We start from the raw sequence: 13,199 nt of genomic DNA on the forward strand, positions 1-13,199 counted from the left end.
TGTACAAAACAGTGTTGCATATTTTTAAAATCCGGGGTCATAATCCAACAAAATGATTCTCCAGAGCAATCCAATATGTTTTCATATACAGTAGATATCTATATAGGTATAAAAGGAAAGTAAACCAAAAAAAAACAATATCTGTGTTAGCTATAATATTTATTCCACACAAATAACAATAGCGAATTCTTAGGCGAGAACTAAGCTGAAAAGAGATGGTATTCTCGAACTCCTGGATTTTCCAAATAAAATGTTCTTAGATATTAATATGAGACTTTAAATACAGTAATTGTTCTGCTGTGAATTGATTGTATACATTTATATAAAGTAAAATATATACTACAGTGTGAAAGACTATTTACAAACATAGTTAATGCTTTATATTTTACTACACAGTTTAATAGAAAGAAAAAAAGTTCACCTTTGAGGTGTAATATATAACTGTGGTCCAAGATGAATGATGGTGGCTTGGCCTGCTCTATGCCCCATTGTGACGGAGCACTTTTTAATTACACTGAGAAAAATTATCTGTTCTTTCACAGATGGGGAGAAAGTTGTGGCCTGCCTCAATCAAGCATTTTTGACAGTTAAACATGATTTTTCACTTAGATTTGTCACCATGTAGCTTTGTTTGAAATTGGCCATTTTTGACTCTATACTGCCGTTTCTGCGTATAAAGTTTTATTGCACTATATCTGGGTTACAGCAATATGTAAAGACTAATCATTTGGAGTGGCCATATTTGCATGTGTCTGTCCCCGGAAGGGTGGACTGTGATTTTATTGGATGTCTGCAGCTATTACCTTGAAGGATAAATTTTCATTTTTCATCTATTCTTCCCCATCTAGACTGTATCAGGATTAACTGTAATTCCAGTAAGTGCCTATTCAAAATTTTTAAAATGTTATTCCTCCATTATAAAATTATGCAAACTAGATGAAAAGATTGTGTACAGTTTACAAGCATTTGATAACTCAGTACTGAAATGCTATATTTATTACAAGGGTGTACAAAGTCATCATATTTTCTCTACTGTAAATTGAACATTTTCTCTTTCACACCCACTTAAACCTCAAAATTAAGTAAAAAATTAAGGACACTAAAGGTTTAAATAGAGGGGGAAATAGTGCAAGGTTTGTTATAGCCTTAGCTAGTTCATAGTACATAACTATCCTACTGAATTAATCAAGCTGGGTTCTTTTATTGACAATAGCCAAGGGGTATTGAACAAGAATTCATGATTTTCCACAACCTGTTCTACAGTCTTTTTCCCATTGTTCCTTGGCCTTTCATCTCTAATCTATGGTGAGACTCTCTGAACATAATTGTCCTTACTACAACAATTCATATTCCATAATCCTCCCAAGCAATTAACCATATTTACTTGTTGCTTCCTGCACAATTAGTTTTGCTAAACCCTTGTTTTATGGATATGTAATATATGGGTAGTATTAAGTTAAGGACATTAATGTGTCTGACAAAAACTACATTTGTATGATGATTTTTTACACTCTAATCATGTAAGAACCCTTAAATTGAACATTTTTTATCTATGCTATGCATGTTAATGAAACAGAGGGAAATATTTGCCAGATTAATGGACTAAATTTTATCCTTTCTGATATTATTTGGATTAAGAGGATATATTCCAAAAGGGGATAAAGGACTGTGATTTTATTTTGAGTCAGGGGAGCTCCTGAATGGTGTCAACACAATTATCTATAGTAAGTACTGTAGATTTTAGTTGCTTTATTTTTTCTTCCTGGTTTTGGTGTCCAGAATTGGTCCTACACAAATATTAAAAGCCAAATAAAAACTATTTAAACATAGCCGCCAATAGTACTAAACTCTCCATAATTCATTAGAATAATTACCCATAATATTTTTCTAGTCCATGAAGAAAAATAGGAAGCTACATTTACTTCTATATAATATGCAAGAATATGCAATGCAGATAGATCCTGCACTAAACAAGCTGCATGAGAACAGAAGTAATGCTTCATTTGTAAAGAAGTTAAACAGAAATCATATTATGAAGCAGTATGTTCTTTAGGTAAGTATTACATTCTAAAATGTATTCAGACTTAAAATCTTAACACATTTTAAAATTGTATTTTAAATTAATGTAAAACAAATGTGTCTGCTTGTAGGACAAAGTGGCTTCTTCATAAGAATAGCGTTTCCCACGGTTCCAGTTCAAGGAGAAAGTATGTCCATTTGTCTGTTGCCAAATGTGGTCAAGGACTGGGCATGTCTTTTGATCTAAAACAAGTAGCTATTTGGCACAAATGCAATGACCTTATTTGCTGTTGGCAAATGCAATTTTTCTCTGAAGGAAACAATAGATTGTAATGCAGATTTCCTTGATTTCCTATAGAATTTCACACAATCCCTCCCAGAGGAGATTTAATAACTTTGAAGAAATCTGGAATTATTAATCCATAATATATAATTTGTTTCACTTTGTGTCAACTTTGGACAAGCTCAGGTGTCATAAAAATTAAGTAAAATGAGTGGTGGACATAAATGCCATCTCAGTGTTGGATCAAGAAAGAACCTACTAAAGTAGAGCAGGTAATCTAATTAGAGTGCCTATGGGCTTGAAATAAGCAGTGATGTGGTCAATGGCAAGGATTCCAATGCAGTGATTATTATGCCATTATTACTCCTTCTTGTCCTCAGACTGAGAAAAGCCTGTTGAGAGTCTTTGGGTTAAGTTTAGAGGTGAGAGCAACGAGGATGGTGTTGTGCTGGACATCTGCTGTAAAACACCAGACCAGGAGGATGAGGTAGACGAGGTTTTCTTCGAACAACTAACACAAGTTTCCAGATCACAGGCCCGGATCCTCATGGGGGACTTCAATCACCCTGACATCTGCTGGGAGAGCAATACAACAGTGCACAAACAATCCAGGAAGCTTTTGGAGAGTGTTGGGGACAACTTCCTTGTGCAAGTGCTGGGGGAGCCATGCGCCTCTTGACCTGCTGCTCGCAAACAAGTAAGAATTGGTAGGGGAAGTAGAAGTGGGTGGCAACCTGGACAGCAGTGACCATGAGATGGTCGAGTTCAAGATCCTGACAAAAGAAAGGAGAACAGCAGAATACAGACCCTGGACTTCAGAAAAGCAGACTTTGACTCCCTCAGGGAACTGATGAGCAGGATCCCCTGGGAGGCTAATATGAGGTGGAAAGGAGTCCAGGAGAGCTGGCTGTATTTTAAAGGAGCCTTATTGAGGGTGCAGGAATAAACTATCCTGATGTGCAGAAAGAACAGCCAATGTGTCAGGCAACCCGCTTGGCTTAACAGTGAAATCTTCAGTGAGCTTAAACACAAAAAGGAAGCTTACAAGACGTGGAAACTTGGACAGATTACAAGGGAGGAGTATAAAAATATTGCTAAAGCATGCAGGGATGTAATCAGGAAGGCCAAAGCACAATTGGAGTTGCAGTTAGCAAGGGATGTGAAGGGTAACAAGAAGAGTTTCTTCAGGTATGTTAGCAACAAGAAGGTCAGGGAAAGTGTGGGACCCTTACTGAATGAGGGAGGCAACCTAGAGACAGATGATGTGGAAAAAGCTGAAGTATTCAATGCTTTTTTTTGCCTTGGTCTTCACAAACAAGGTCAGCTCCCAGACTTCTGCACTGGGCAACACAGTATAGGGAGGAGGTGAGCAGCCCTCAGAGGTGAAAGAACAGCTTAAGGACTATTTAGAAAAGCTGGACATGCTCAAGTCCATGGGGCTGGATGCAATGCATCCAAGGGTGCTGAGGGAGTTGGCTGATGTGATTGCAGAGCCATTGGCCATTATCTTTGAAAACTCGTGGCGATCGGGGGAACTCCCGGACGACTGGAAAAAGGCTAATGTAATGCCCATCTTTAAGAAAGGGAAGTAGGAGAACCCGGGGAACTACAGACCGGTCAGCCTCACCTCAGTCCCCGGAAAAATCATGCAGCAGGTACTGAAGGTACATTTTGAAGCACTTGAAGGAGAGGAAGGTGATCAGGAACAGTCAATATGGATTCACCAAAGGCAAGTCATGCCTGATCAACCCGATTGCCTTCTATGACTAGATAACTGGCTCTGTGGATATAGGGAAACCGGTGATCGTGATATATCTAGACTTTAGCAAACCTTTTGATATGGTGTCCCCACAGTATTCTTGCCAGCAAGTTAAAGAAGTATGGACTGGATGGATGGACTATAAGGTGGATAGAAAGCTGGCTAGATTGTCGGCCTCAACGGGTAGTGATCAATGGCTCGATGTCTAGCTGGCAGCCAATATCAAGTGGAGTGCCCCAGGGGTCGGTCCTGTGGCGGGTTTTGTTCAACATCTTCATTAATGATCTGCATGATGGTTTTTACAGCATAGCTGCTGCCCTGTCCACCTCTCCCCGGAAGAACAAACACAGACAGACAAGAGGGGAGTCTTTGTTTCAATTTTAAAAAGTTCTAGCCTTCCCAGTGGCTCTTTTGGCCAAGTGCCCACTCACTTCCTTTTACCTATGCATAGCAGTGAGACTTTTTAACCCTTTACAGGCAGGGCAATTAGAGAATAGTTACGAAAAGGGAATGTATAGCTACTGGCTGGCTGGATGTCCATAAAAGGGAGCTACCTCCCCCCCCCTTCATTTATCACAGCACTACTCATGTGTAAGTAGTACACAGCATTGACTGGAAATGCTGCATGAACCCCTGTTCTTGTGGCATGTTCACTGGTAAGGCATCCTGCAAATCCTAGGAAAACCAAGGAATCATACAAGATTATCAATAAACAGCAGGGTAATTAAATGGGTGATTGATCAAACAATGATATTCAAAAGCAATCCATTTTCAGCCTGCATTACAGGGTTCAAGCAGTGGGGAAATTTAAATAAAAACCATACAGCCATTTGAAATCTACTGCTTGTTGTAATGCATTTAGTTGCATCATTAAGAGGCTTCCATCTGTGCTCTTGTAGATGTTGCAAAATCTACTTTCATGATGAAAATGGCTAATCAATATCCATGTACTAGCCTTTTATTATCTGCTGACAAGACTGACTAGAATATAATCTATCTGTTCTTTTTCCATCCTCGACAATGGAAAAACAATAAAACACAATGGGCTGGGTCCTTGGCTAGTGTAAATTGGCACAGTCAATACAGCAGCATCGAGTTGTATCAGATGTTTTTGATCTGTATTAAAAAGCATGTAAAGGAGCATTACATTACAGCCAGTGCAGCAAAAATCAGCATGGCATATGTGGAGTTCTTTCTGTTGCAGAAACATTATCATGAAACAGCACTATCCACCCATGGAGCCTCATGAAACCAGCATCCACTGCTATATAGAAGAGAGAGCGGGCATTAGATCCCCCAGCTGTCTCCTTCACCATCATCCACCAGCAGTTGAAAGAGAACATCATGGGAAGGTGGAAAAAGGAAACTGATGTACAAACGCAAAATGAAATAAGAGAGCAGCTTGGATATTCCAGACTCATAGAGCTTAATTTGAGCTTTGTCACAAGTCTTAAATTTCTAGTGCACTGATGCAGGTGTAGACATGGAAACACATAATCTGATACTCAATTCCCCACTTTCTCCAAGGGTGGTGGGGGTGCCTGTACTATGACATGCAGATTGCATCCCCTGCTGCACCAGCTCAGCAACCCTGTCTGGTATGCTTGTGGTGGGGAGGCACAACCAAGGCCTGACCACCTGTACAAGAAGAGGAAGAGGTAGCTTCTCGACTCTGCTCCCCTGCTACAACCTGCTGCCACTACTACTGCCTGGGATAGAGACAGTGAGCACAGGGAGTTAAGCAGTCACTTTATACTCCCTTATTTCCCTATGCAGGTGCAAGGCAAGGGTCATAATTGGGTTTGTAATGAGTAGAAGGAGGGAAAAGGAGAGCCAGTTCTCCATGTCAATATGTGCAGGGAAAATAAGGCTTACTTTAAAAAAGTTATTTTCCCCCTATTATCCAGGTTTAATCTTGTCCTTTGGGTTTGGGGTTTTTTTCTAAAGAAATTTTGTTACTGTGAAGAATGTGCAATTTATTTTTAGAATCTGCCTCACCCCCATGGAATCTCACCATCATTTAGGGTCTTGAAGCTCTTCAGAGAGAATTCAAAATACAATGCCATGAAAATAGCACTGACATATATATTTTTTAAAAATCAGTAAAATATTGTAAAAAATCATAAATAGTTGAGGCAGCCTTTCCCAGGTGCTGACAGCAAAAAGAACTTACAAATGTCTGTGGAATTGTCTAAGGAGGATGAGCAGGGCTCTAACTGGGCTGGCTTTCAGGGTCTCACTAAGCCATTCCTTTACCAATAAATAAATAAATAAATAAATAAAGCCACCATCTTCTCCAGAAGCTCATCATTCTTTTAAAGAGACAATTAAGTCTCCAGGCCATATTTCCCACAAGATATCCTGAAAAACATTAAATGAATATAATTTTGCCTAAAGATAAATGTCAACATTGTTAACTATTTTGCTGCTGACAGGGTGGATTTGATTTAAATCAAATTGATTTAAATCACTAGTCAGGAAGACTCGATTTAATCATGGATTTCTACATAAAAGTGCATTCTTGTTGGTTGTTATAACTTTAATACATATTCTTCACAACTCATAGATAGATGTAGGTTCATTTTTAGAAGGTACACACTATACATTTTTAAAGTGATTTATTTTGAAAACTTTTCAGATTAGTTTTACAGCTATATCAAAAAACAAATGATTGTTTGGTTATTTCATTTACCAAAGGTAATTGAAGCAGATATTTATGAAGTCATTAGGAGGTGAACTATATCCAGTTCAACAGGTTAATCATTAATATTTGAAGGATTTTCTTGCCATGCTGTATTAGGAGGAGAACATCACCAGACATTTAAATTGTTTTATTTAACTAAAACAACAATCTTATGTATTCTGGATTTTTTTCTTCAACAGCAAACATATAATATTTTAACAAAACAAGCGTATGAATTTTTGAATTTAAACATTCAAGTTTTTTAAAATCAGGTTTGTTTTTGTTCAAGTTGTTTTTAACTAAAATGGTTAAATGAAATATTTAAAACAAAATTGACTATGTCAGCCAGGTCAACTTGAGAAACTTAAAATATTGACTTCTGCAGATAACTCAATCATCTTCACCTTCATTTTCCTGTTTGTTCATAATCTGGAAAAGAAAAACAAGCTTTCCTGCTTTTTCAGGTCCCAAATGATTTCATAATTTGGAATGAATTAGTCCAAAGGAAGAAAATATTCTTTCTACACCAGCAGAAGAAGCTACCGCTGTTAAAAGTGATATTATCACTCCAACAGTCTCTGAATCCAAGTGCTTAAGTGATTTCCACCATTTCACTGGTGTGACTTTCTTTAAAACATCATCAACAAACATATATTTCTTGAAGGGTTCTTATTCCCAAACTGGGTCTCTTTTATCGTCTGCTGCCATTATAGGTTTTCCCTTCTAGTGAAAGAATGGTATGGTAGATCTCAAATCAATGAAGGCAACACTCAGAAAGACCTCAAGACTTCTGGAATATGCTGCTCAAACAGTTTCACTTTTCTTTCTACTGCCTGTCCCTCCCTTCTCACATTTATCTCCAGACTTCTTCTCCTTATACAGACCTATTCGCCCCGAACAATCTTCTATTCATTGAACTTTTTGAAACTTTGCACTTTTAGGGAGAGGTAAGGGCTGGACTCTGTGTACACAAATTTGCAGAGAGACAATAGGGTTGAGGTCTGTGATTTCTCACCTCTATATATTATTTATTATTTATTTATTTATTTATTTAAAAAAAAACATTTTTGCTGTTAACAAGCATGTTATCTCTGGAGACATAAATCCAGTTTGAGAACTCTAAAACTAAGCATCTCTGATGGTATCTTCTAGACTGAGCACTGAATCCCATTGGGTAGATAGAAAGATTAACCTAAATAATCTATAAAGAAGCCCCTGGAACCCCATAAAATTGTGTCCTTAATCCATGAAATATTGGAACTCATTTACAAAACTTAAATATTACATGAATATATTGTCTCATACTATAGAATTAGAATTTATAATCCCTATTTCTTGATGAGATATCTTTGAGCTATAATGTATCTTAATTAAAACTATCTTTAGATAGGTTTTTTTCCTCAAAAAGCATTTTACAAAAAAAGTCTGATTTAAATTTTAAAAAAATCTGATTTTTTGATTTTTTTAAAACAATCATTGATTTTTATCCACCCTGGCTGCTGATAAAAGCCTATTAGCAAGGAACAATTATGCTATCAAGATGTGCACAGTCAATTGAGACTGTCACTACCATTTTCAACCCCTCATACTTGGTCTGGCCTGTAAAGCCAACAAGACAGAGAGAAAGAGTGAAGCCCAGGGGAGCATCTGAGTCCTATAGAAGAAGAACCAGTCCTGCAGAGCCCAGGGGAGCATCTGATCCTCGGTGATGTTGAGCCAAGTCTGAGGAGCCCGAAAAGAGGGCCTCTGAGCCCATGAAGAGGAAGCCAAGCCTGAGGAGCCCAGCAGAGACTATGGGTATGTCTTAGCACCATCAATTGTGAGCCAGGCCCCAAGTAGTCCAGTATTCCCCAGCAGAATACTCATGATGGAATTTGCACAATCTACTGTGAGTGGTGGCATATAATGGCATTTCAATTGGGTAGAATTTGGTTTGTGGGTGGAGCCTGGAAAGGAACCACTTATTATTTTCTTTTCTCCGTTGGGACCTCTGAGGATGAGTTCTTCACATTAATGGTTGATACAACATGTGCAAGAAAAGGTTGATCACATGCTGACCCAAAGTATCAGAATGGAAACCTTAAAAGGTGAGTTAACCTATGGTGGGTGACACTCAATGAAGTGGAATCACATGTAGCCAATTGCCTTCCGAGTTACAGCTTTAAACACAACTGGTCCAAGGCTCTTGAAATCAATCTGCTACCTCCCAGCCTACTCCTGCTCCCGCTCCCCACTGGAGTGCCAGCAGTCACTATGGTGCACCAATCCAGACACCTAACATCTTTTCTCCTCCCTTTCCTCCTTCCTTATTTCATCATTCTTATCCCTTGTCTGCTGCACTTTTTAATCTCATTTCCCACCTACCACCTTGGAATGAGCATAAAGTCCTCTAGTTATCCTGATAGCTTGGCTTACATGTTGTATACCTTTACCTGCTACCTTTGGTCTGTTTTTTCATCTATTTAGATTGTAAGCCTTGGATTGGAGCAGGGATTGTCCCTTATTGTGTGTTTGAACAGTGCCTCGCCAAATGGAGTTGTGATCCCAATTGAGGTCTCTTATGAATAACCAATTATATAATAATATTATGCCTGTGGCTTTTCAGCCCAAGATGCTGCATTCTGCACTAGCAACAAGCAGTGACCGATTCCTATTGAAAACACTACTTAGAGTGAGTTACAGCAATAAACCTCGTTGTGATGAAGTTGAGAATAAATCATGGAACAGTGAGGGTTTAAATATATAGCTCTTTAAATATCTTTTAAAGCACACAGAGGAAAGTAGCCATCCTAATTATTAAATGTCCAAACCACCAGGTGTTAGCCAAATGCATGTTTTTAACATTAGTACAGAAATATTTGTCTCCTCAGTAACTGCCTCTACATTAATTTAGGAGCATTAGTGGACTCCCATTTTGATATTTTGTTGTCAGCTAGTGAACCCCACAAAGCCTTGCAACATTGTTTCATGAGGCCAGATTCTTATGGCATATTAGTTATGTTGTGATACCTTTACTTCAGTGGGATTGCTTGTAGAGTAAGGTATCAGAATCTGATCCATAATGTGCACAGTTTGTGGAGTGATCATTGATGGCAGTACACACCAGCTGACTCTGTGTCTGCTCTAGAAGGGTAAGTCTCTTCCATGAAAACATCCATGCTTACATTTTCTACAATTAACAATTTTGCATAGCTCATATCTGTATTTATAGTGTCAAATGGATGATAGTTTAAAAAAAGTAGCTAGGAACTAGTGTATTTTTTTTTTCAGATGACACTTTTTTATAATCAGTGGAAACATGGATAAGCAAGATTTTAATGTACAGTGAATCTTAATTTTTCCCTCATTTTGTTCTTTCTTTCTTCCTCAGTCAGCATTTTGAAAAGTCAGATGACTAGGTCAGGTTTCAGCACTGTTTGGTGGTCATCACTTTTTTTTCATGTTACAAAGCTGATCTATCATAATTTTTGGGAACTGAAGAATAATACTCTCCTCAACATCACAACCATTGACTACATTAAATACTATTACTTTCCAGAGAAGAATACATTGAATAAAAAACTACAGAAATGTTAAAATTGTGTAGATAATCATGCAAAAGTCAGGAAATGCATGAAGTCAGTCTTAGCTCTAACCCTTGCACCTAGGAATTCCAATATGGTATTTAATTATGGGATTGGATATTAGTTCTCCAATAGTATAACAGTCTATAATATTAGAATTGTGTGATTGGTGATTCTGATGTGTACTGTCTACATCCAACATGCCATGTGGATGGTACTTTTGTATCTATATCCATCGCACAACTACAAGGTGGCCAAGTGGTTAAATTTTTATTTCAGGTGTCTGTATTGTAAATGTAGTCCATTGGGAACCAGCAATGTTCAGTGCTCTTCACTTCCCGTATTATGGCTCTTTTAGGTTAATAAAGTGGGCTGTAATTATAGTGGCACATTTCCTCCTCCCTTACTTCATCAACCTCATCTTCTGACCTTCCCCCACCATTTAACACCTACAATTCAAAACAAAACTTCAGATGAAATGAAGAAGCCATAAACCCATCATCTCCCTGCCAGTGAAGAGTCATTGTAAAACCTTGTCGTCAGAGTCTATAAAAATATGGGCTGTACACCCGGATGGTAACAGAGATGTCAAAAGCAAATGTTTCAATGAATTAAAAAAAAAACCCACAACAATACTAACCACAACACTTATTTCTGATTTATTATTAGAGTGGTCAAATAATTAATAACAAACCACCTATTTTATTAATTTAGCTTCTTTTTCTGTGTTTGCTGATTGTCATGAGCAGTTTGTGATATTCTCGGATTTCTTTTTCAAAACTATTTGACAAATGCTTCCCGAGAACAATTTTTGATTTGTACCTTTTTCACAAAGAAATCACTGTGAACTTTTGGAATTCAAAACTGAGCTTAGTTTTAGATACATTGGTCACATGGTATTGTTTCTAAGAATAACACACATCAAATCAGAGAACAGCAACAAATCATATATATGTATTCAGAATTCACCTTTAGCAAAATTCTCCAATATTTGCTTTAAATTCTCTGTTTCCATTTATATTGCTCTTCGTAAACCAATTTGCTAGTATATTTGTGGGAAATACTTGATGCAAATGTGTTTAAAAAACTATTTGTTTTTTTTAAATATTGCAATATTTTTTTTCCAAATGGGCTGAAGTTACAAGAAGATTTTTGGATGACAGAAATCAAAAACTGTTTAACTTTTTTTTTTTAAAGAAAATAAATCTGGCAAAAGAGTTACTAATGTTTTTACCATGATTCAGAAAAGCATTTAAATATGTGCTTTAAGTTAAACATATGTTCAATATTTTTTCGACTAGGAATGCTTTCCTGAATCCTATCCCCAAATGAATAGCCATCTTACCGCAGATGTACATTGCTGTTCTAAGAAGTACATGACAGGTTTGCAGTAATACATCTGTCCCAACATAGATTTGTGCATAAGTTATAATTGGCATGTTTATTTTTTTAAATTAAATACTGTGGTATGTTGTGCTAACTTGCTCTTTGAAAGGTGAACTTTCTGCTCACTTAGATATAATAAAAGAGAGGAGAAAATAATGAGAGATCTGGTTTTAGTGGAATTTGCATGTTAAAGCTGGCAAACACAACTGGTGAGCATTGTAGGAGATCTGCAAATACATTAAGACATTTTGCCAACTCTTCCTTCTCCTCTCGCTCGCTCTCATTTATTGCAATTTTTTGTGAATAACATGCTTTTACATTGGAAAAGACTCCATTTGACTTCATGGGAGTTGGATCAGGCCCCTAAACCCATAATTCTTTATATACAAGTCTGACTGGTTTACCCAGCTGCCTGAAAAACTTCGCTGCCCATCTCAAATCTTCATGCTGACTTGAAGAAAGAAAGAAAACATAAAGATACTTCATGCAAACTCTGCTTGAATTAATTGGGCCTGAGTCTGAATTTTCTTACACTGGTGTAAGCCAGGGGTAAATCCATTGTAATGAAATATTTTGCTCCTGTGGCCAACAGTGTGTGATGAGAATTTGACATAATGGAAGTGCCATGTATTGAATTCTTGCAGAATCAGGCCCATATATAGGACCTTGGTAATAGTTTTCAATAAGCAGCAGTCAAAATTAAGGGCCAGGCTCTGTTCTTGTTTGCATAAATGCAACCCCAGTGAAATTAATAGGATATTATATCTGTGATTTTTTCAAAGCCGCCTGTGGCATTTGGATGGCTGGGTCCCATTAAAGTAATCTTATTGATTCCAAAGCCAGAAGGCTGTGATCATCTAGTCTGACCTTCTGTATAACAGAAGGCATAGAACTAGGCAGCTTTCAAAATCTCAGACTATAAGTATGACTGATGGCAGAATTTGACCTTAAAAGTGTTGTGCCTGTGGAAGATATTCCATAAGTATGTATTAGTTCCATATATGTGATTGTTTTCCCACCTCAAAAAGGTGGGTTATGCTATCACTGCTTTACTTCTTATGAAACCAATCACCATTTCTTCAGTTTTCAGCTCTTGGATATGCTAAAATATTATTTTCCGTGAATACTATGAAAATAAGGATGGCAACTCTTTTGCAGTGTACTTTCAGAAGATCTAATAGTATTAAAAATGTTTTATCAATTTGTGTCACTGACAATTTCTTACATTGAAAAAGCTTTTCTATATCTAGTCCATTTTTCATTGGTGACTATTAAAATGCACGAAGCATCTATTATAACAATTCTAAATGCTCAGCTACGTATTAACGGAACATCATAACTGTTTCCTAATTATGCCTTCTTGACAATTACCTTAATAAATCATATTCAGGTAGTTGTTAAAATTTCCATTCAAGCACAGTTCTTTTTGCTTGACATGTTGAGAGGCTAACGTATTATCCCTTGCAGCTGATTTCTAGTCTTCTGTCCATCAGGCAAGTTACTTCA

General features: G+C 37.3%; 1 protein-coding gene across 21 annotated transcripts in view; it reads left to right on the plus strand.

Moving 5' to 3' along the window:
- Positions 1 to 13,199, plus strand: part of LOC113406698 (neurexin-1) — a 1,188,348-nt gene that overhangs the window by 549,294 nt on the left and 625,855 nt on the right. For 14 of the 21 annotated variants that reach the window (XM_029911749.1, XM_026652587.1, XM_026652589.1 and 11 more), the window contains one exon: positions 849 to 875. The exons of the other annotated variants lie outside the window; for them this stretch is intronic. In XM_029911749.1, coding sequence (XP_029767609.1) covers positions 849 to 875 — 27 coding nt within the window. The remainder of the gene's footprint in view (positions 1 to 848; positions 876 to 13,199) is intronic. 21 annotated transcript variants of the gene reach the window in all.

Source organism: Terrapene carolina, unplaced genomic scaffold, assembly GCF_002925995.2.
Source record: "Terrapene carolina triunguis isolate 2854851 unplaced genomic scaffold, T_m_triunguis-2.0 Scaffold122, whole genome shotgun sequence".
Taxonomy (NCBI): Eukaryota; Metazoa; Chordata; order Testudines; family Emydidae; genus Terrapene; species Terrapene triunguis.